The 21,688-nt window shown below is 36.5% G+C and overlaps 1 protein-coding gene across 1 annotated transcript in view; it reads right to left on the bottom strand.

The window, feature by feature from the left end:
* Positions 1 to 4,038: 4,038 nt before the first annotated feature.
* Positions 4,039 to 21,688, bottom strand: part of LOC104167651 (uncharacterized protein C8orf34-like) — a gene marked incomplete at its 3' end in the record, with an annotated part of 25,647 nt that continues 7,997 nt past the window's right edge. The window contains exons 4-5 of the mRNA XM_009707969.1: positions 16,746 to 16,874; positions 4,039 to 4,067 (exon numbers count right to left, since the gene is read on the bottom strand). Of these exons, the coding sequence (XP_009706271.1) occupies positions 4,039 to 4,067; positions 16,746 to 16,874 (158 nt within the window). The remainder of the gene's footprint in view (positions 4,068 to 16,745; positions 16,875 to 21,688) is intronic.

Raw genomic sequence — 21,688 nt, 5'->3', positions numbered from 1 at the left:
TGATTTCCAATTTATATTCCCCCATAAATAACAGAAGAGATTGACAGTGACATTAGCATGCACAGAAATATTTTCAGGACAGGTAGGTATTTAAATCCGCACCAAATGAACCTAGACGATTATTTTATGGTGCAGCCCAGGTGTCATCCACATCAGTGGCTACCAACGTGACAAACTCGAGCTTCCTTTATGTGGAGACCAGGAGAAGAAGGGAAATGCTGGAGGACAGCTGAATCTCATCTTCGCATTGGGCTGAGACGCTTCCAGGGAGCACAACATTACTTCTGTACCCATTTATTTAAGCATAGTCTAAAAAGCTCAGTATTCCTAATTTCTGATATGGATTTTGAGGGAAACTCCATAGTGAGAAATATTTTTGAGTGAGAAGAAATTTGTTCATTTTTATGACTTAGAGTAACTGTTTATTTTATTAATTATAACCTGTGTTCATTGTAGTAATGCTACATATAAGAAGAAAGTATACCCTACACACGGCATAGAAAAAATGTTTTACTATTAACATTGATGGTCAAAATCTGTTATGAATTATTAGACGATCTTCATTTGAGTCTGATTCTGGATCTCTTACACTTAGGTGTCTCCCACTATTAATGTTTAAAATGACTGAAAGACATTGTCGGGAATTCCAGATAAATCTCACAAAGTTATGACAAGTCTCACATTATCTGTGAGATAATTATCTGTGAGAGGTCCACTACATGAATCTTAAGTAAAGTACTAATCCATCAAATATTGGGATTATGTGAAAATATTCAATATTTAAAAATAAAATAATTCTAGTGTCTGCATTTGCACTAAAAAAAAAAAAAAAGGTGTTCTTTAGAGAACCAAAAGCCAGAAGATGAATAAACCTTCCCCTACCTCTTTTTAAATTGCTTTAAAATGACAGTATTTTAGTCAGTCTCCAACCGCGGCAAGACTTCTTTGTTTGCACAGTCTGGTTCAGAAACACTGCTGAAATGGGTACAACCATACAAACCCATTTTAAACATATTTCTGCACTGTAGTGTCCTGGCTACATTTTGCCTCAATGTGTCTTACAATGCAGACAATCTACAGTGCAACATATATTATTTTGTGACATAGAGATAAGCAGCATCCTCCAGCAGCAGCAAATTCTAGAGGAGGCACATCACCAGTAGCCCCATGGTCAGATCATTCACCTAGGACACCGGAGTTTCAGTAGTATGGCTATTCTATACTTCTGTGTGTGCATTTGAACTTCCACTTCCCAGGGAAGTGTCCAAACAGACAGGAAAAAACCCTGACATTCACAATGAATTCAGTGTTTTTCTCTAGAATTTTTTAATCAGCCTAGAATTCCATGAATTTTGCAGAAAGGCTAACATCCTAGTTCAACTTCTTTGTTTACATGAAATTCTTCACATTATTGAGGAGCTTTAGGAAACTACACACTTCCATGCACAGTTTCTGTTCAGTGGTAAGGAGGGTGAGCCAATTCAGAAATTTGTGTTATATTAACTCTGCACTTTAGCCTTAAAATCTGAGTCACAAGGCATCCCTTCTCATTTTTTTTCCTTATGTACCATACTTGCAGTGCCAGTCGCTGATTTTACGTAGCTTCCACGGCCTAGGGACGCGGTCTGAATCATCAAGAAAGAACACCAAACTCTGCAAGTCTGAAGTAAATGAGATGAAAAAGGAGGGAATCTATACAATAAATCCATTTTAATAGCAGTAACCTCAGGATTATCAGTGAACTCAGAAATTTTATTAGACTGTGTCAAACTGAAAGCTTCCTTTTTGACTGAAAGATTGACCTTGTCTGCCTGTATTTTCTCTACCTCTGTCTTGGACTGAAGCCCTAAGTACTGGCACAAAGCTAATAATAGCAGATATTTCACAAGAATCCGTTTAAATGAAACACCATTCCACAAAAGTGATTGTAATTCAAAGCAAACTGTTTTTCCAAATCCAAATGCTCAAGTAACTAAGCAACTAATTAACTGGATTACTTGGAGGAGGAGTTACATCAATCAACAACACTGATAAGTACTCCCCTGACAAAGGCAGCTAGAGTCTACTGCAGCCAGAAAGAAATAATTTTTTAAAAAATACTTACATAATGAGAAACAAAAATAAAGAAACATACACATGCATTCTCTGTTTTGTCTGGGTTCATAATCTAAACTACAGACAAAAAGGCAGGATTATGGGCTCTGACCTAATCCCCAAGAATATTCCTGATCATCAGGAAAATAAAGCAAGGAAGAACATATAGAAGAATTCATTATTGCATTTAATTTTATGTCTCTCATGACACCTGTGTAATGCCAATGTTCTAACAGAATGCAATGTCAAAATTGGGCATTCTGTCCCAGATCCATGACATGCACCTGAAGGGTTAAATAGTTAATCCAAACCACAGATGAATGTGGTTTGAAAAATGATTCAGTGCTGCCACAGCCTAGATAAGGAAGCTGTAGTATCAGCATGTATTTCTGGGAAAGGAATTACCATGAACTTGACTGCATTTATATCTGAAAAATAAATATCGCCTGGGAACATGCTCAGGTGAAATGGAACCCAATTCTGTCTAATGTTAAACCATTATCTGGTAGTCTTTAGTTGCTTTTGGCCCAAGCCAAATAACTCACTCAGAGACAAGTCACACGAACGTTTCAGGAATTAGCTTGTATAAGGGATCATTCCTAGGAGGCAGGATTCCACAGAATGGTCCTGGCTATGCTTAATTTCTTAACACAGAACTAGCCTTTATGTCCATTAAAAATCCTTAAGGGGCAAAACAAGAAATACAAATGAAGTTTACTAAAGCCCACTGAGACGAAAAATCGCACTGCTTCTGTAAATCTATCCTGGAAGCCTGTTGAGCAATGCTGCACAAAGGAAGCTTTTTTGTTTGGCTTTTTATTTATTTTACAAATAACTTTTGATTTCAAGAACATTCAATTTACCCATCCTCATCTGAAACAGATGTTAAAGCAGATGCAGTATTGTAAAGGTGTCAGGTAATATATGCTATTGAATGTGCATAACATAATGTCAAATTTTATCTAAAAAAACCCTACCACTTTCCAATTTTAAATCATAAGCAATAAAGTATATGGTAACAAAAAGAATATTAACTCTCCACTCAGACTGCATCCTGAGGAAATTATCAACCATGTTCCTCATCTCAATTTTGATACCGAATAATTCAATTCAAAAAACATGAATGTTTTTGAACAACAATCTATCATCATTTAACAAAATTAACACAGAAGTATCTCCTAAAAAACATATGTAAAAAGTACATGATAACAGGCTCTACACCAAAATGTCTTTTTTACAGTATTTCATAGTTATTTTTCAAAACCAAATGAAGAGGAGTTCTTCATAAGTATTCTTAAAGGTAAGGGTTCTAATGGAAGGACTTTCTAATCATATTTCTCATCACTTCTGAGCAGTTAAGGAAATAGTAGGAAGGAAGATTCAGGTAACTGTTATACTGTTAATATGAACAATAAAGCAAGATCAAGGGCAAAATGACACGTAAAGGCCACGGTCTTGAAATGGCAGCCCCATATGCATATGACTGCACAGTAGCAGTGATCGATCTTGTCTAAACGGCCTTTCCTGGAGAACCCAGTGGAGGTATGCTATATACACTTGTGTCAGAAAAGTCCGTGCCCTCATTCCACCAGGAGAAAGGAAAGATAGTTTTTAAAATGTCTCCTATGTTAGGCTTTATTCCTGTGTCTTTGATCTTATTTCCCTGAGAGTAACGGTTTCTGACACCAAGAACACAACCCAAGATTCTTGGACTTAAACCCAGTGAGATTTTTTTTCCATAGCTGACAGCCCATCCTGGATCAAGCTCTTAATATATCAACATATACTGTACTTACCCACATACCTTTCCATACTCAAACTTCCTCTGAACCCAACAGAACCGAAGTGTGTATGACAGGATAAGGAGATGCAGCTCTCATTGCCTAAAATTATCACAATCATCTGTCTTTTTGTACTGTTCATTAGCCATACAGTAAATCTTACCTTATCAAGTTCATCAGAAATAGCAATGCCTGAAAATGAAACAGATTTTAAAAAAAAAGATTTAGAAACATTCTTTCTATAAATACCTTTTACTACAGTAAGTAAAAGTAAGGTTTAATCTGAAAAGTTTACACGTTGGTCTCAGCACACTGCTGTACCATACAACGCATCACACTTTGTTCCATTAGTGAAATCTGCCTGAGGCTTTCCTATGTTTACTTCCATCATGTCATCTAACTCTTTTAATTATGACTGTCCTGTAGCACATTAAATATGCACAGCTGGTCTCAAAATTTTTAACACATCTACACACCACTGTCATATTACATGGAAAGATCAAGTAATCATACATTTAATGCTCGCATGTTGAAAATTCTGATATATTTCCCAGGTTCCTATGGGGTTTGATAAGAAATATTTTCAGGTTAGAACTTCAGTTCAAAAACCAAATACAAGTATCTCCTGGCAGTGAAAATAAAGTGGAGAAGTACCCATGCATAGGAAGAACACACACTTGAAAGTTGTTTTCTATTTCATATCATATTATCAAGACAACTTCTTTGAAGGGATGCAAGAAATGATACTGCAAAACATGTAGTATCAGCTGAGTGGAGAGTTATTCTTTCTAAAATCACACTAAAGATTGCAGCATATAAGGTTATTTCCATGACATTTTTATTTCTTATTATTTGGTATACCATAACTACATGAATTCTTTGGGTTTTTATTATACTTTCAATCGTTAACTCTATGTGGCTAATTCTCAGATGACTTCCTTCTATCGATTTTTGTTTCAAAAACAGTGAAGTGCTAGGAGAACTGCAATCATAATTTTAAGACGTCATCAACACATAAGAAATATGCCAGGAGTTAACGGAATTATTTTTAGTTATTCAATAGTTCTAAAGTAGATTATATTGAAAAAGATCCATTTTGCCTAACCCTTCTATCCCTCATAGTAATTAACCCATTTTAATAACATCAGACTTTTATTTAGGCCAGACACTACACTAATGTCCATACAGTATAATCAGCAGGTTCCACCAATCTGAATCATACAACAGCACTTTAATGTGTTATGAATTTCTTCAATCCTCAATGGCCATTTACTAGAGAGAAGATAACCGCACTCTTGGAGTTAGTAAAAACCTAACTCAAGGTTCTCTTTATCTCAACTTTGAAAGCTTGATTTCCATCAACCAGCTCTCCATCATATTGGATGTATTTTGCATAACCAAGGTCAATCCATTTTACAATCACAAATGCTCTCTCTAAAGAGAAAAACTACCTTTTCTCAGCAATTTCCCATCATGTTAAGACAGTTCATTTTGGTTTGATAGGGGTTTACTTCCTCAGACTGGAGGTTGGCTGCCTTTTCTTCTGCTTTCACAGATGCTCTGTGAATGGGTCTTTGAAACTTGGGAGCGGACACAAGAGCGATTTTTCCCTGTGCAGACTTACTCATTAAAAATATTTATTTTCAAGTATGACAAAAGAAACTACAAAAGGCACCCTTTCCATTTCCAAGACTCTATTCCAAAAAATGCCAAATGCTTTTACTATTCAACTGCCTACGTTGCTAATCAAAGCTCAGTACTGGAAGTATCAAATGGGAAAAACTGTACGTACAACTATATGCCTCACACAAAAAGCTCTGCTAACTTCTCTGATTATGTTACACACAAGCATATAAAATTTAAAAACATCCATAATCTAAAGGAGTGGTTTTAGTAAAATGCTTTTTTTTTTTTTTTATGAGTCCCATTGGGTCCCCAGAATTTACTCTGAATTTAGAGAAGACTAAGCTGAGTAATTGAATTGACCAGAATGCCTCAGATTTCTGCTTTACTAAATTGCAAACAGTTGCAAGACACCAAAACTAACTGTATTTCTTAGATAAGTATGTAGACAGATAGCAGTTTCTGAGGACACATTGCCAAAATAAGATTTTTAAAGTTTAGAAAACTTTTATCTTTGCAATCACAGAATTAAACCTGTAAATCCTTTTTACATCTCTCTATCTGATCTGGTATCAAGAGAAAAGAAAAGAATTCTTGGGAAGAAATTTCTTAAGGAGCTTGTTACAGTAATCTTGGCATGATGATTCTTCTGGAGGCAGGATTTACCGTACTGTCAGTCATACAAGATCTTTATGTTATGGTTTGAGCCCCATTAATGTTAACAAAACTCAATTAGTTACTGATAATACAACTCCATTAGGAGAGACCAAGATAAACCAACCCATAAAAAGGTGGGTGGAAAAAAAGCTTCTCGTTTTCTTCCAAGATACTACCGCACCACACATTTAGTGTGTGCCCACTCTTACCAATTTTCCTTTGCAGTTGTCAAACTGATAAAATATCACAGCTGAAGTTGAAAGGAGGGGGGACTTGCACACTGCATGCAGTAGGCAGAAAATCACAACAGTGAGGCAATTTTTTGGGTGTAGATCTCAGGTGGAATAATATGGACTCCAGTTTTCACAAAGCAGTTCCTCAAAAACTTAAACCCATTGCATATTTACCATAACAGTAAAAAAACCCAAAACACCTTAATCCAGAATCCTCAGAACGCAACTGGAGATAGTCGTAATTATCATACAGGTGTATTTAGGATTTCTGTTGTTCTCTTAACCCTCAGACACTCCTCACTTTTCGGTAGTCAAATAGGTCACTGTCATTTATTTTCAAGTAATACATTGGCAAATCAAAATAGTTGAATTTTTACAAAGTAATGGTAAGAATGGTTGCTATCTCCAGTTCATGTAATTGTTAATATCCAGAGATCAGCATTTTTCAAAAAGAAAACCCTCTTTTCACTTGTTTTGTATATTTGGCAACAAATAACTGGCTGATGCTCTCTGTACCTTGTACAGTTATTTTCACTTTTTTCTCTCTGGTTTTCATACAAGGTAAAAGAGGAAATACAAATTTTAATTTTTATATATTCTAAATAGGAAAATGTCATTGTAAAATCACAGAATACTAGAGACAAAGAGACAGCCCTTTCCATGAGACTACTCTAAATGGAAACAGCTGTGTTTCAGGTTTAAGCAAAACATCCATAGGTGTAGCCAAAATGTCCATACACTAAAAACTTTTTACCTAACTATTTAGTCACTTCCTCAAACTGTAACCTTTTTTCATCACAACTTAATCCTAATCACCAAAAAGCTCTAACACCAGAAAAACTGACACATCTAGTTTATTCAACCTTGACTCCAATGGCTTTGTTAGAGTGTAAGTTATTAGCAACAACTGTTTCTGACTTCTCTCAGCTTAAAGCATTTAAAGCCTGACTCTGCATGATGGTGAATGTAGAGAATAGACATTTTAGGGCTGCTTCGTCACTGCTCTGCCTCAAGTCACTGTGCAGCGGATAAGAGGAGGACTCTTGAAAAAGTTCTGCCTTTGTTGGGGGAGGTCTTCTAATGTCAAAGGCAAATCCTTCAGAAATAAAGGAATATGCTTTGCCCTTTCTCTCATAGCAGCTGTTTCCCACAGACAACACTTGTTCTAGTTTTATATCATACTATGATTGACAACTATACAATAGTCCTACCATTCTTTCTTTTTGCAATGAGAAAGTGCAGTGTTCCGACTAATGGGGTGAGAGGTTTGCTTCCCACCATCAGCTAAGGCTCACAGACAAGGTTTACAGTGGGAATTAGTTAGGTACCTAACTGCCAATTTTATGTCTTTAAAAATCCTCCCTTTTACAAGTAATTAAGGGTGCGGAATTTTCATCAGGCATCACAAGTACCCAGCCCACTCAGCTGTCTGGTGAATTACACAGGCAGATTCAGGGCACTTGTTTCTACTGTGGAGTGTAATGACCCTCGGTGCTGGAACAATGAAGTAAGTGGTCAGAACATGCTTTCATGGTCCTTCAGAAATGCTCCACAGCCACAACTGCTGCCCTCTCTGATCAGCAACAAATCTGGAGTGGGGCTGTTCGTGCTGGCACAGCCTCTCTCAACTGGAACACTTTCATCCTGTCAATAGCTTGGTTTTTGAAGAGAACTGGAAGAACAACATACTCTCTGATTGCAAGAAAGGTCTGGCAGGCTAGAATTAAATGAAACATGACTACCAGACAATGTAATAACAATGCAACTTATTAATACTTATTATACTTTAATTACTATTATCATGGCTACATTAAGCAGATTGCCCAAAAGCATATCTCACTGTATTAGTCATGTAGCTTATGGCTTTTTTATACCTAAAATATTAAAACAGTTGTTTGTCATGCCTTTTTTTAAAATTAGCATGGATTATTAAAACTATTCTTTACACTGTTTTCTTAGATTTCTGTTCTAAATTTTCTATCCCTATGGCAATCTGCAGCAGCACAATACTAAGAATGTAGAAATAAAGATGATGATCATTACAGCATTATAGCATCTTCTTTGATAAAAAAGCCACCTCCCAAAATGTATCTGCACCACGTTTTAATGAAATTAAATCCCTTTTGAGTCTAGAATGAGTATCTTCCACAGTAAAGACTTCCCGCTTAGGACATTCTGCTTAATTCCTACCTTACAAGGAAATTAATTTTCTTTCAAAAGAAAAATGAACACTGTTAGTAACAATTCCATGAGTCTTAAAAATGCCTAGCTCTTAGCAGAACAGTTTGAGTGGTTGCTGCTCTCCTGCAACAAATACAATTAATCCAGTACCTAATGCCTCTCCACCCAGTGGTATTATTCCTCTCTGAAGAGTGAAGAAATGTTGATTCTCTCAATTCAACAGCATAAAATTAATTTTCAAAACAGTAGGCACCAGACAAGTTCAGGTCTTTTTGAAATGGCAAGTCATAAAATCCCTGCCTGTTGCATTACTCCTGATCAGCTTTACAGCAGCTTAAAAACTTGCAGTATCTTCATACGCTACACACATGTGAAATTATAGAGCAGGTGTTCAACAAGAATGAAAGTTGTTAAACTTCAGAGACATGTACCATTTTTGCTTTTATTTATGGTCCTTAAGTAATTATAGGAATAGATAACACCAAAAAAAAATTAGTTGAGATTTTTTTAAGACTTCCATTTTTCTAAATGCACAAGGTACATCTGACAAGTCTAACGTGTACTCAGTCATAAGAAAATAAAATGCTACTCCTTTAATGTATGTCGGACTACCATTATTCAGCTCAATGGGAGCAAATAGCTTATACATTTTCCCGAACATCCAGAAGATGGCCACAGAGCTCCCAACAGCCAGCTTTCTTACTTGGCAAACAAAGCTTTCTGGATTTGACATACAGGTTTTGACATACAGAGTTGAGACATGCTAAGACAACCCCAATGCAACTCTGATTAACTTGGCAAAATTCATTCTCAGGATCGGTCTAGGCCAGGGAACTTGTGGATGGCTGGACTGTCAACCTCATAGTGCATCACAGGTTCTGTAACAAACTCCAGGACAGAAACAGCATTATTATTCTACCATTATTAATACTGCAACTTTGAACATGAACACAGGAGTATTGTATCATGTAACAACTGCCCGGCAGTTAATCATCGCAACGCATTCTCCTATCCATTGTAAATCGGGGGAAGCATATGTTCCCTTACTAGTGGGACAGGCCATCTCAGATGTACTTGCATTTCCCACGGCAAAACCTCGTGCCATACTGCAGCCGGCAGCACAGTAAAATTTAGCCCCTATGCCTGTTTGCACCACATATTAAACACACAGTAAATTGAAATTATTTATTTCACACCATCCTTGGATATAAAGGACATAAAATGGTTGCTCTAGTTGCACCAAACAAAACATTTCCCCCAGAAAATACATACACAAGAACCAAACCAGCTCAGTCATTTCTGTATGGGAACTTTATAATAGATATAATAGACATTCTTGTACTATTTCCTTTATTTATATTGAGTCACTTTACAACTTTCAAAATCAGACATATTTCCTCCAGTAGTAACTCAGATTTTCTGTGAAGGCATATTGAATTGAAATCTCAGAGTTCTTGCCAGTGAGACATATGTCCTTATATTATTAGGGTAATATTCCTCCTAACATCTAGCCATAAAAGAACAAGGGAAACAGCATCATCTATAAGGCACCACACATTAACATACCAGCACACAGTATAGTCGCTATCTAGGAAACATGGATTTATCTCTCCTCCCCATGGTGGCTTTAAAAAAATAAAAATAATTAATTCCCAGCAAAAGAATCCGTGCTTTAGACTTGCAGCATTTCCATATCCAAATTTCTGAGTGGCTCCACTGGAGAATACAGGTTTCAGTATTAGGTTTGGTAAGTAATGAATTAGGCAAACAGAGAGAAATAAAATGCAAAGTACCCACCAAATGTTATGTCCCAGAAACTCTCCTAGGCCAAGGTCATCTCAGAAGAGAATAATTAACACTGCAGAACCTTTTGGAACTCTTGATTTTAGGGAAAGGCGTACGCTGCATTAGGTTGGTTAAGGTGAGTCGTCCGCAACAGCCAGTAACCAAAGACAGAGTCATAGCTCACCCTTCTACCACCCCATGAATGCCAACTCCTTTCTTCTAAGAACTAGAAAGGACCATATCTGAGATGACAATCAAACAAACCCCAGTTCCGCAACAGCATTACGGAAACTTTTAGCAGCCCAATACTTTTCCAGAAAAGGACACTGTAACTCAAAAAGAGACCATAGTCCTGAAACTTAGAGTAGGCTAGATGAGAATGGCAAATATCTCCACAAAGGTAATTCAAAATTTAACATCTGTAGGCAAAAGATACTTACAACTGAAGTAGCAGTGATCTCCCAGCCATATAAGCCCCACTTTATAATTGAATAGCAATAATTATGTCCACTTTCTTCCTGTTTCAATCTCAGAAAATATCATTATTTTGTATTATTACTCATACATCACACTAAAAGCAAATGGATGTTATGAGTAAAGGCAGTATCGGATAACAGCTGCACTACTGAGATAAAATTATCTTCCTTAAAGGTTTGATTGAGCTTATCTAAAAATGTCAATCTCAAAATAAATCACAAACATTGATCTCACACAAGAATAACAGGATTTTAAAGTTCAGCCTGAACAGAAGAAAGGAAAAATCCTCTACAGAATACTGACGACTAGTTTTGTGGTTCAATTAGCAGAACACATTGAGGGCTAGATGCTCAATTGATCACGGATAAGTCATTTTTACAGACTAAATTCCATTTCAGATCAACAACTGTGTACGACTGAAAGAAAAATACTGAAGTATTATGTCTTAAAACAATGCCCCTCATGAGGTGATTGATAAAAGTCTAGTTACGTGTCATACAGGTGTGTATTTGTAGTTATATCACCAGCACCAGAAATGCCTGGTTTCAGTAGGAAAATTCACAGGTCTCTGATAAATGTTAGTGGCATTCCATTCAAGTATATCTTCCATAACTGCAATGTAAACCATTAATATGTTTCCTGTAGTGTAAAAGCTTCTAAATGAAACCCCATTCGACTGTGTTTCAGAGACTGCTAAATGCATTGAAATAGTTCATGATGTATATATTAAACTTCTCGCATCCCACATACTTGCAGGTTCATCCACAAAACCGAGGACATGATTTTAGTGGTCTGTTAACATATTCTGATCTTTTTTTGAACGAGTTCTACCCTTATTATTACGACGGTTTTACTCACATTGCTTATCTTCTTCCCCATAAAAGAAAAACAGAACATAGGCTTTTACATTTCATTATTTTATCTTTTTCTTAAAGGGGTAAGATCATGCTTGTCTATCTTAAGCTATGCATAAACAACATCAACAAATTCTAACATTATGAGAAACAACTGTTTGAGATACTCCAGAGAGACTCAGAGCTCTTTCATTCTTGGAGATATTCAAGAGCCATGGATATGGTCCTGGACAGCTGGCTCTAGGCGGCCTTGCTTGAGCAGGGGGTTTAGACCAGATGAGCTCCAGAGGTCCCTTCCAACCTTAACTAATCTGTGATTCTTTATGGTTTCCAGCAATATTTCCTACTAGATTGCAGATGGCTTCCTTATTTACTACTTAATTATTTATTTATTGATTACTCCCAAATTAAGAAACAAAAGAGTACTTTTTTCCTATTGGTTATAGCTAGATACCACTACTTCTGGGATTCCCTCCAACCAACTGACTTGGATTGGCTACCAAATAGCTTTGGTTAATGTTAACTTACTACCATTTTCTGACCTTAGAATGTCAATGGAATTCAAAGCATGATAAATTTGTTTCTTCCCCTCTGATTTGTACTGTACACCTGGCCTTAACAAGGATTCACACATTACTAACAAAATGTTGGTTCTCTCTGTTGAAAGGCTATGCTTAGCTGTGAAGAAGCACCTGTCTCACAGTAGAACACAGTAAGTGTCATCAAATGCTGTTATCATCTATAAATTGAAACATCCAATACACACACAATTTCAATATGCACTATAATCCTTAACTGTTCATATAAAAGACGTAAGGTTGTTCACAAAGCAGGTAGACTTCACATTATTTTACAGCAAGCTCTTGCTCGTTTAGTTCTTGTTTTTCCCACTCAGTAATTCATTTCCAGTAATTCATTTCCCACTCATAATTCACTATTTTCCATCTCATGTTAGTTATTTTTCCACCCCTGAAAGATGGGGGGTGAAGAAAGGTATATTCACGAGCAAGATCCTTAGCTATACAGGAGACAGTTAACTCTCTTAAAGAGGCAGACAGGCCAGAAGGAAAAACACAAGAGCATACATTTGAAACTGCATGGAACTCTTCCTACTTATGATCAGCTGAGGAAGAAGGATGACAGCAGTAAAGATAAGAGACCTTGCAGTTGAAGAAAATGAAACTTTCACAAGGGAAATTCAGTATATTCCTGCATGTTGCTTCATAAACCAAAATCTCCCCTAAGTAGTTGACTTGATAGTTCAAAATCCACTTCACTGACACACAGTTGATTGGAGAAGCAAACAAAACCCAGTCGTCCCACATGGGTAGGCCTCTGGAAAATGGTGTACTTAAATCACCAAGCTCCAATGCACTTAGACTGTAACTGTGGCAATACTCTTTCCAGTCTCTCAAAACTCCTAAGATACTTTTGACACTGAGTGTGAAGTCACTTTTGGTTTCTCAGACCTACTGTAGCACAGAATTACTCGTATGTTGTCTCGATGGGGCTTGGGAGGAGGGCTCCAAATATTAGGAAGTTCAGTTGTAATCATTAGGAGGACTGAGCATAGGAGAGACCAGACATCCAAGTGCCTGAGCCTCACCTTCCAAAGCTTTCAGGCAGTTCTAATTTCATGTGAAGTCCAAAGGTTTGTCTCAAAGCAGGTATCTAGACCTCATAGTGAATGAAGCAATGGAAATTAGAGTTTAATTCACAGGCTGTGTCAGCTGCATAGCAGACAATGAAGTCCTGGAAACTCACTACAAGATCGAAAGCTTATCTTTAAAAGTGGAAATTAATTCCAGGACTTGATGGAAAATTCATTTAACTTCAAACATCCGGTTTTATGTGGTGCTCTTCCCTATTAAAATACTGAAGAATGAAATGAAAGGGTGCTGTAAAATGCCATTGATAGTACGTTGTGATTATTTGCGTACTCAACTATTTGTTGAGCCCGGTGCCTGTCCCATACTGCTTCAAAACAAGATTAGTATCAAATGTAGCATTAGACTCACAGACTTTACAGACACGCTTGTAGACCCAAAAGCACTGACCAGCCTGCCCAAAACAGGCACTAACACTGGAGAAGGTAGTTACGAGACCTTGTCACAGCTTTTGTAAAATTCACCACACGGGATGCTCGCTTGGGTACAGCACAGAATGAGTTTCACGTGTCTTATACTTTTAAAGTTCTAGATGTGGCTATTCATTGAAACCCTTTAAAATATTTTCGAAGTGCAATCTATACTCTTCCTTTGGGAAAACAATAACATCACATTTATTTTCAAAATTATATCTTTTCTTTTTTGCCAAACTTTTCACATTTTTCATTTCGAATTTTTATATCATCCTAACATGTAGGAAATCACAGCACAGAACAGATTTATTTCCTGAAATGATCTAAAAATCAGGAGTACAAAAACTGGAAACAAGGACATACAGCTTAGAATTAATCTGATGGAAGTGTTTAAATGACACAACCAAAAAGGCTAAAGTGCAAAACTAGTAACAAGTATCAAAGAACAAAAAAAGCCACAAGAAAAGATACTATAAATATACTAGGAAAAGAGGACAAAGTAAAATACAGAACTATTACACCAAAGAGAGGGAAAGCAAATAACAGATGATACAAAGAAATCCCAGTGATCAATACCTTCACTGCTCCAGTCTTTACAAAAAAATTAATTGTGGCCAGATGCTTAACGCTAGTGATTTTAAGAGGAAAAACTGCAAGTCAGATAACAGAAAGCTGAAAGATATTCTGATGACCTCGATACACTCAAGTTGGCAGAATCTTGTGAAATTCACTCTAGAGTTCTTAACTAACTAGCTGAAGAAACCTGTAATCCATTAGCAACTGTCTTTCAGGAATGGAGAGAACAGAAAAGGGCAAATACCATATCTTTCTTTGGAAAAGAAAAAGGGAACATGTGGGGAACTACCAACCAGCAAACCTGAATCTGACAGCAGCAAGAATATTTGACAAAATTGTTAAATAAAGAATTTATCAATACCTAATTGATAGGAAAGGTAATAAGAACCAGCTGACATGAATTTATCAAGAATGAATCGCATCAAATCAGTTTAATTGCTTTCTCAACTGAGAAACTTGCCTAGTGGACAAGAGGAGGAAGTAGATGTAAAATACTTCAGCTATAATAAGACTTTTTTTGCTGCCCTAGATGATACTCCAGTAAACAAATTAGAGAATTACATTCTAGGTGAAATCACTGCAAGGTAGACAAACATCTGGTGGGAAAAAATGCACTTACTGAGTAGCTTTCAAGAGCTGGTTGTCAGATCTGAAATGGAATCATGAAGAGGTCTGACAATATTTCCATTAATGATCTGGATGAAGAAATAGAGAGCACATTCATGAAAGTGAACTGAGTATCAGGCTGCAAGTGATTTAAAGCACTCTGGGGGACAGGATTACGATTCCGTATTATCTTGATAAATCATCAGAAAACATCAAGTACTAGAAAGAAATAGTGAAGAATGCTTAATTTGTGAAATAACTATGAAAACCTGACTCCAACAACACTGACCAGGTACATTCACCTCCAGTCCAAGCATAGGACCCAGAAGAGCTGCAGTGTTTCGCACTCCAGTTAGAAAACTGTGGCAAGTAAAGGTACAGAATGCTGCAAACTGTATTTTAGGTATAAGCAAGCCAGAGCTTAGTGGAACCTACATAATATTGAGAAGGAAAGACAAAGATGTAGGATTGAAGAGAGGATTTAGTCCTTTATTTTTGAACTCTCACATCTGATTGGTTTGTATCTCCAAATAGTGAATAAATAACCCTTTCTGAAATTGAAAACAAATTGTTTCTGTATCTGTGTTAAGATTGGTTACAAGTCTCTAAAGGAGAAAGGCTTGAAAATGACACTCGCATCCACCACAGTAACACAGTCAGGCAACAGTGGGGCTGCAAATCAGAGACCCTGATTGGAGGTAGTTTAGCTCCTTAGAGGCAGATAGACCAATTTACTAGAAATGTATTTGAAAAGAGCCCTGTAACTATACTACTATAATTAATATAAATATGAAAATTGCTCAGAATATAATTGTTGTGATCAACCTAAAACATTTGGGAGAGAGGGAATCTGGGCAAACTAGTTCTGGGTACTTGACACAATTTGGAAAAACGCTGAATCTCAAAATTCTCCACAAAACAGATTCTTCATTCAGCTCTGTTTCTGACCTAACCATCTACAATATCTCCACTGAATCAAGAAGTGCCATGAATAAAATTTAATGAGGAGGAAGAAAATATTTCTCATTCAAATGCCTGCCAGACCACACCATACTTAGTTTTCATGTACCGTGGCAGAGAGTACTTTTCATACTTTGATCATTGTTAGTACTGCCTGCTCCCACCAAAGTATTTCAGAATTCTCTTCTACAGGAAAATAATAATAAAAAAGCTATTCCTCATCATATCCAGCAATTCTCAGAGCTACTCCTTACATGAGCCTGATATTTTTAAACACTGCTCCTATTTGACTATGTCTTTTAAGGGATAATACTTGGGTTTTGTTATGAAATAATTGGCTACCATGTTTTTGAGTATTTATTTGAGATGCTTTAAAATATTTATTTGAATTGCTTTTGAAAACCATACAGAATTAATTGGGGTCAAGGATACAAAATACCTAATTGTTTTTCAATGACAGGTCTGATCTCCATCAATGAGGTTAAGGTTTCACAAAGGTTAATGCAATCTAACTGCTACCACCCAAAGGAGCAGTCTCACTGCTGCGTGTTCCCACCGTTTTCATTAAACCAGCCTCTTGTGTTGATCTCTAATTCAGCTCACTAAACTGGCAGAAAACTAATGCAATAAAAAGGGAGGTGCAGGGGAAGTATTTTCAGTCAGCAGGAGAGCTGCTAAATTATCTCAGACATTCTGTAAACCTCATCAACAGGAATGTAACTGCTGATGTCAACAAACTTGGTCTTCATTGAATAGAAGACCACCTTCTTGATATATACTTCCAAATTACAATGCAGGCTGCATGGTTACATTCAAAAACTAAAATCAATCAACTTACTGCGAGATAGATTCTCAAGGGCTTTTCCAAGTTTTTTGCTCTCTTGAAGAATATGATTTAGTTCATCAAAATCATGGTTCTCCGGTTTTGTCCTCCAATCCCATTTAGGATGCTCTATTGACCTTGGCACTAAATATACACAGATATATAGATGAAGTTTAGATTTGGTAGTTCAGTTTCCTACAGTAGAAAAAAAGCTGCACAATGAGTTTACGAGCTCAAGTACCTTGAGTGGAAATTACTTAACTATTCTCCTATTTTAACAGCTGGAAATATTTCCTTTGGTCATTGTGAAGGAAAAATGAAAACATCTATGAACAAATGTATACTTGGGATGATTCTTGCAATTGAATTAATTGGTAAACAGGAATAATTAATATTAACAATTAAAAATATTAAAGATAATGCAATAACAGAAAAATGTACTAAAAATACTGCATATGAAGGTATTTCAGTTACAAAATAGAATTGTGTGTCCTAGGGACCAAGAAGGAAAAATGTTAAAATTAAAATGAGTAACTAGTACTTTTGGTTTTGTTAGTCATTTTATCAAAAAGAAAAAACAAATATTTCAGATAAAGCTTTTAAAACAACACGTATATACAATTTTTTTAAAAAATCAAAGTGTAGATAACAGTTCATAAAAACAGCAAAACAAAATACATCCCTATTGCTTATGCTCTACAGCTTATAATCTTTATTCCAATACTTAAAAGTAAACAAACCCAATCTTTGGGAAACACAGTCCTGAGCTGCCAGTTTCCTACTCATTATCTATTACCAAAACCTTCGATTTAGTTTTAAAATAACAGTTTCTCAACAGCTGAGCTAACTTTACCTACAATGGCAGGGAAGAAGAGAAGGGGTTTCTGAGATATGTACGACCCGCAATGAACAGGGCTGCATTGACCAATGTGAACATTCTGGACAATTTGTAGAAATTAAAATAAACATGATGCTGTCTCTGGAACTACAGTTTAAGATGTTCTTTTTGCCAGTGTTCTGAAGCAAGCGATCTGCTGCCCTTGCTACCAAACACAATTGTTGGGTTGTCTCCAAACACAGCATTACCGTGCTGAGAACCACACATACTGGTGTGAAGAAGACAATGCCTAGTCCACATCCCCAACAGAAAGGACCAGTTGCATTTATCAATGGTTGCTAACTACTCACTTAAAAGTAACTTCAAAAGCAAAGCCTATAATGTCTAACACATCCTGGTCAGCATTGAAATTTTTATTTACTATTTTGACAGCTATCAATTAATTTACGCTTACAAATTTCATTTTCATTACATGTTGAGAAGAAAACTTGCAGACTCCTACAGACCATGCAAAAAAGTGTTATGTTATGATCATTTGGAATTTCAGAGTGCTTTTATGATGGTATGGGGAAATTATGCTCAGACTTTGTGTTCTGGTAGCTATGTGTTAAATTACTGTTGCTATTGAAATTTGCTTTATTCCTGATTGCCTTCTATGTGAATATAGAATCTGCTCCACTTTGGATCAACTCCCCAAGGGAAAGTTGAAGTTAAGTCAGTAGCCAACTTTTCCAGGTAAAGAAACATGACAACGGTACATTTAAGTCCTTCCATCACAAAGAATGTGACTTCATCTCCCACAGGCATAAACTAAGCCATCTTCAAACTGGACATCTATACAGAGTCTGACAACCCAGAGTGTATTCTGATCTGTAACACCCACTCAGAAACCCGGGTAAGTATGAGGGAAGTTAATACGTTAGACTGCAGTTAGCGACATCCTCAAAGACAGAAGACAAAGGAGACGTTAAAAAGGACCTAGAGAGGTAAGAGTAGGAGGTAAGACACACAGGAAACCTCAGTAAGGAGAAGGGAAGAGTGGAGGAAGTTGAAGTGTCAGAGTTTGGTTCTGCTTTGTGTTCAAAACAGACAAGTCATGTATTTCCTTCTGAGGACAACGGAAATAATGAGCTGTGGTGATTCCCAGTGAATAGATACAGGCCTTAAGGTACTACGGTATGACTAGCCTCTACACAGATGGACAGCTTATAATTTTTGTTGATACTTTTACATGCCAATCATTTAATTTATTATTGCCTGGTTTAGGAACCACTATGTTCTAACTAAAAGCTATCTAGATTTTTATGTGACCAAAAATTGCCTCCATTCATAGTCCCTAGTGTAATTAACTTAAATAGCACAACTTCAGCATTCCTCATCCTTTTTCTTATTTACAGAAAACAAAATGTTCCACCTAGTATTTTTTCTAAACTTTTACTAACTGTAAATATGAATATTTAGTAAGCTAGAAAAGAAATTCTATAATGAGCTCTATTTTTGCTCACCTTTGTTTTGTATTGAGATCACACATTCCTTTACTGCCTGCTTTTTCAGCCATCTCATTTTCTCCCTTCAGTGTATCAACACTATACTCTACAGCATCATTCACTCTAGTCTATTAGCAGTTTGACAGATTTTTCTTTCCATGTTTATACCGAATTCTTCACACCAAAGAAAACTCACAGCACCACCAAAATATAATTTGATATAATAAACCCATGTACAAAGATGACAAAACCATAGAGCTTCCAGGTTGCAGATAATTTCAACAAGCTGGAATTTGATATCATTGTCAATTTGAAACAAACCACATTTTTCAAAATACCAAAGGACAGAATTTTTGAGAAACCATATAATTTTGAAATAAACTTTGTCATGGGACAGAAGCTGAATGAAACAAATGTGAGTTCTATTCAACAGCTGTGGAGCTTCCAGGATCAGCAACTGCCAAGGCTCAGCAACTGCCAAGTATATGGACCAATCTGCGTCAGGAAAATGAAAGTATCAAGACTGCCCTTGAAAAGTAGGGAAACTTGCTGAAGACACAATGGTCCGGTCCCTAGTTTCAGAGAAATGTCCCACAACACAGGAAGCTTGGACAGCATGTCACTAGATGGATGGTGGGAAACCAGTCAAAAACATGGCAGAAATTCCCTCTGCACGCTGGTGTACTACAGTCTGTGTTTCCGTGGATCATTTTGTACTTCAGTGAAAATTAACAAAACAGATATGTTGCCATGGAATGTTTCTGAGTTTCAATAGAATTTGTTTCAACAATGAGTTTGGCTTATTCTATTGAACCAAAACTGAGGGGGAAGTTAAGCAGAATTAGAACTGACTGAAATTTTTATTACTTCTAGAGAAGATAATAGTTCTTCTTACTTACCCACTAATAAATGGATACTAAAACTAAAATCTACTTCATTACATCACATAGCATGTGTCTTTCCTTTCAAGGTTCATATTCTGCTTCCTTACAAACATTTTTTAAAATATAAACTTGTATCTTCCCAACTATAGGACCAACAAGCACTGGTCATTTTCAAATGGATGGCTTTGTGTGAAGCATGCAGAACTGTAGAAAGACCATATGACCCTTCCTTGAGATCTTGTGAAATACACGATCATCTTCGGTATGTATGAAGTCCATCATGTATCATTTCGATGCATATGTCACTACACACTTAGTAAAACCCTTTTGTAATATTCTCACCTTCCTCTTTATTATACTCACTCATTCCTCAAAAACATCGTATCAGTAATTTTAAATCTCTCATCACATTACCTGCCTCAATCTCATCTCTGTTATTTGAGAGATTTATGTAACACTATCTCTTGAAATTATTTGCCTACAATTCAGAAGATTTATTACATCTACATCATAGCACTTGCACAGAAATATTTAGGTTTTTCCCTTTATGGAGCTGAAATTTCCCCATCTCATCTTAGAAGATTGTAAAGACAAGCTTTCCAGTTTTTCTGAATTTCTGGTGGCGCACTCCCCCAACAAATGCACATCAGATTCCTTTGCAGATGTGTTATGAATTGTCACAAATCAGCAGACCTTTATTTTCTACTGGATGATGGCACAAGATCAGTACTGTTTTTATCTACATATACATGTCTTTTCAAGACATGATTCGCAGATATGATCAGACCAGTTGCTCATTAAATCCTACATCAATACATTGTATGACCATCTTACATCTCAAAGAGCAGAAATATGTGTGTTATTATGGAGCACAAAATTACTCATGTATTTAAATCTCACAAAAGCATTCAGATTAGAGTCCTTTGATACTACAGCCAGACTGGTTTACACAAAACCTGGATATTAAAAGGCTAAGAGAACAATGGCCTACAGTCCTAGGCTGACCAAGGGCAATTACAAGTACACAATACTGTAACTGGTGAGAATGGTGAACTGAAGCAGAGTGAAAGGATGATCCATGATCTGATTTAATATGGAGGTTGTGAAGAGATCAACCTACTTTGCCTAAAAGTAGCTAGCTGGGAAGCGAGAAGTCTCTTTCACAAACTATTTAGAAACTTCCAAATTTGTTCTTCTTCAAATACAGAATGTGATCATCTAAACACTTCATTAAATACATTTATATCTACACAAACACACACACACACTAGGAGCCCTAGCTTCAAGCCTCTTCCTCGCCAGACAACAGCAGTAGCTTCTTTAATGCTGTTCCTGCACACACCAAACAAGTGGTCAGATCCCTTAGATACCAGAGCTTCTTGTTTGTGTTCCAGGTGCAACTGAGAACCTAACAGACAGGAGGAAGGACTGGAGGAATCTTTCCAGTAAAGAAGTTGAATGCATAAGGAAGAGATACCTGAGCAGGAAAAACACGCACGCTGCAGTCAACATCAGCTCTGCTGAAGGAAAAAAATATTTCCTAATTAGATAAATCAATTCTCCCGATGTTTCCAAAGATTCTTATGAAATGACAATTCTCAGTTTTGAATAAACTTACAAGTTCAGGATCATTTGAACAAGACAGTCATAAGACAAAAGCTCTACAACAGAACATATTACAGCTGATGGATTTCATTAAATTTTGGGTTTGTTTTGACAGTTCTGGGGGACTTCATAGGCTGTTGGCTT

The sequence above is a fragment of the Cariama cristata genome, unplaced genomic scaffold (genome assembly GCF_000690535.1).
Source record: "Cariama cristata isolate BGI_N322 unplaced genomic scaffold, ASM69053v1 scaffold21359, whole genome shotgun sequence".
NCBI lineage: Eukaryota > Metazoa > Chordata > Aves > Cariamiformes > Cariamidae > Cariama > Cariama cristata.
This window is presented reverse-complemented; position numbering and strand designations above follow the sequence as displayed.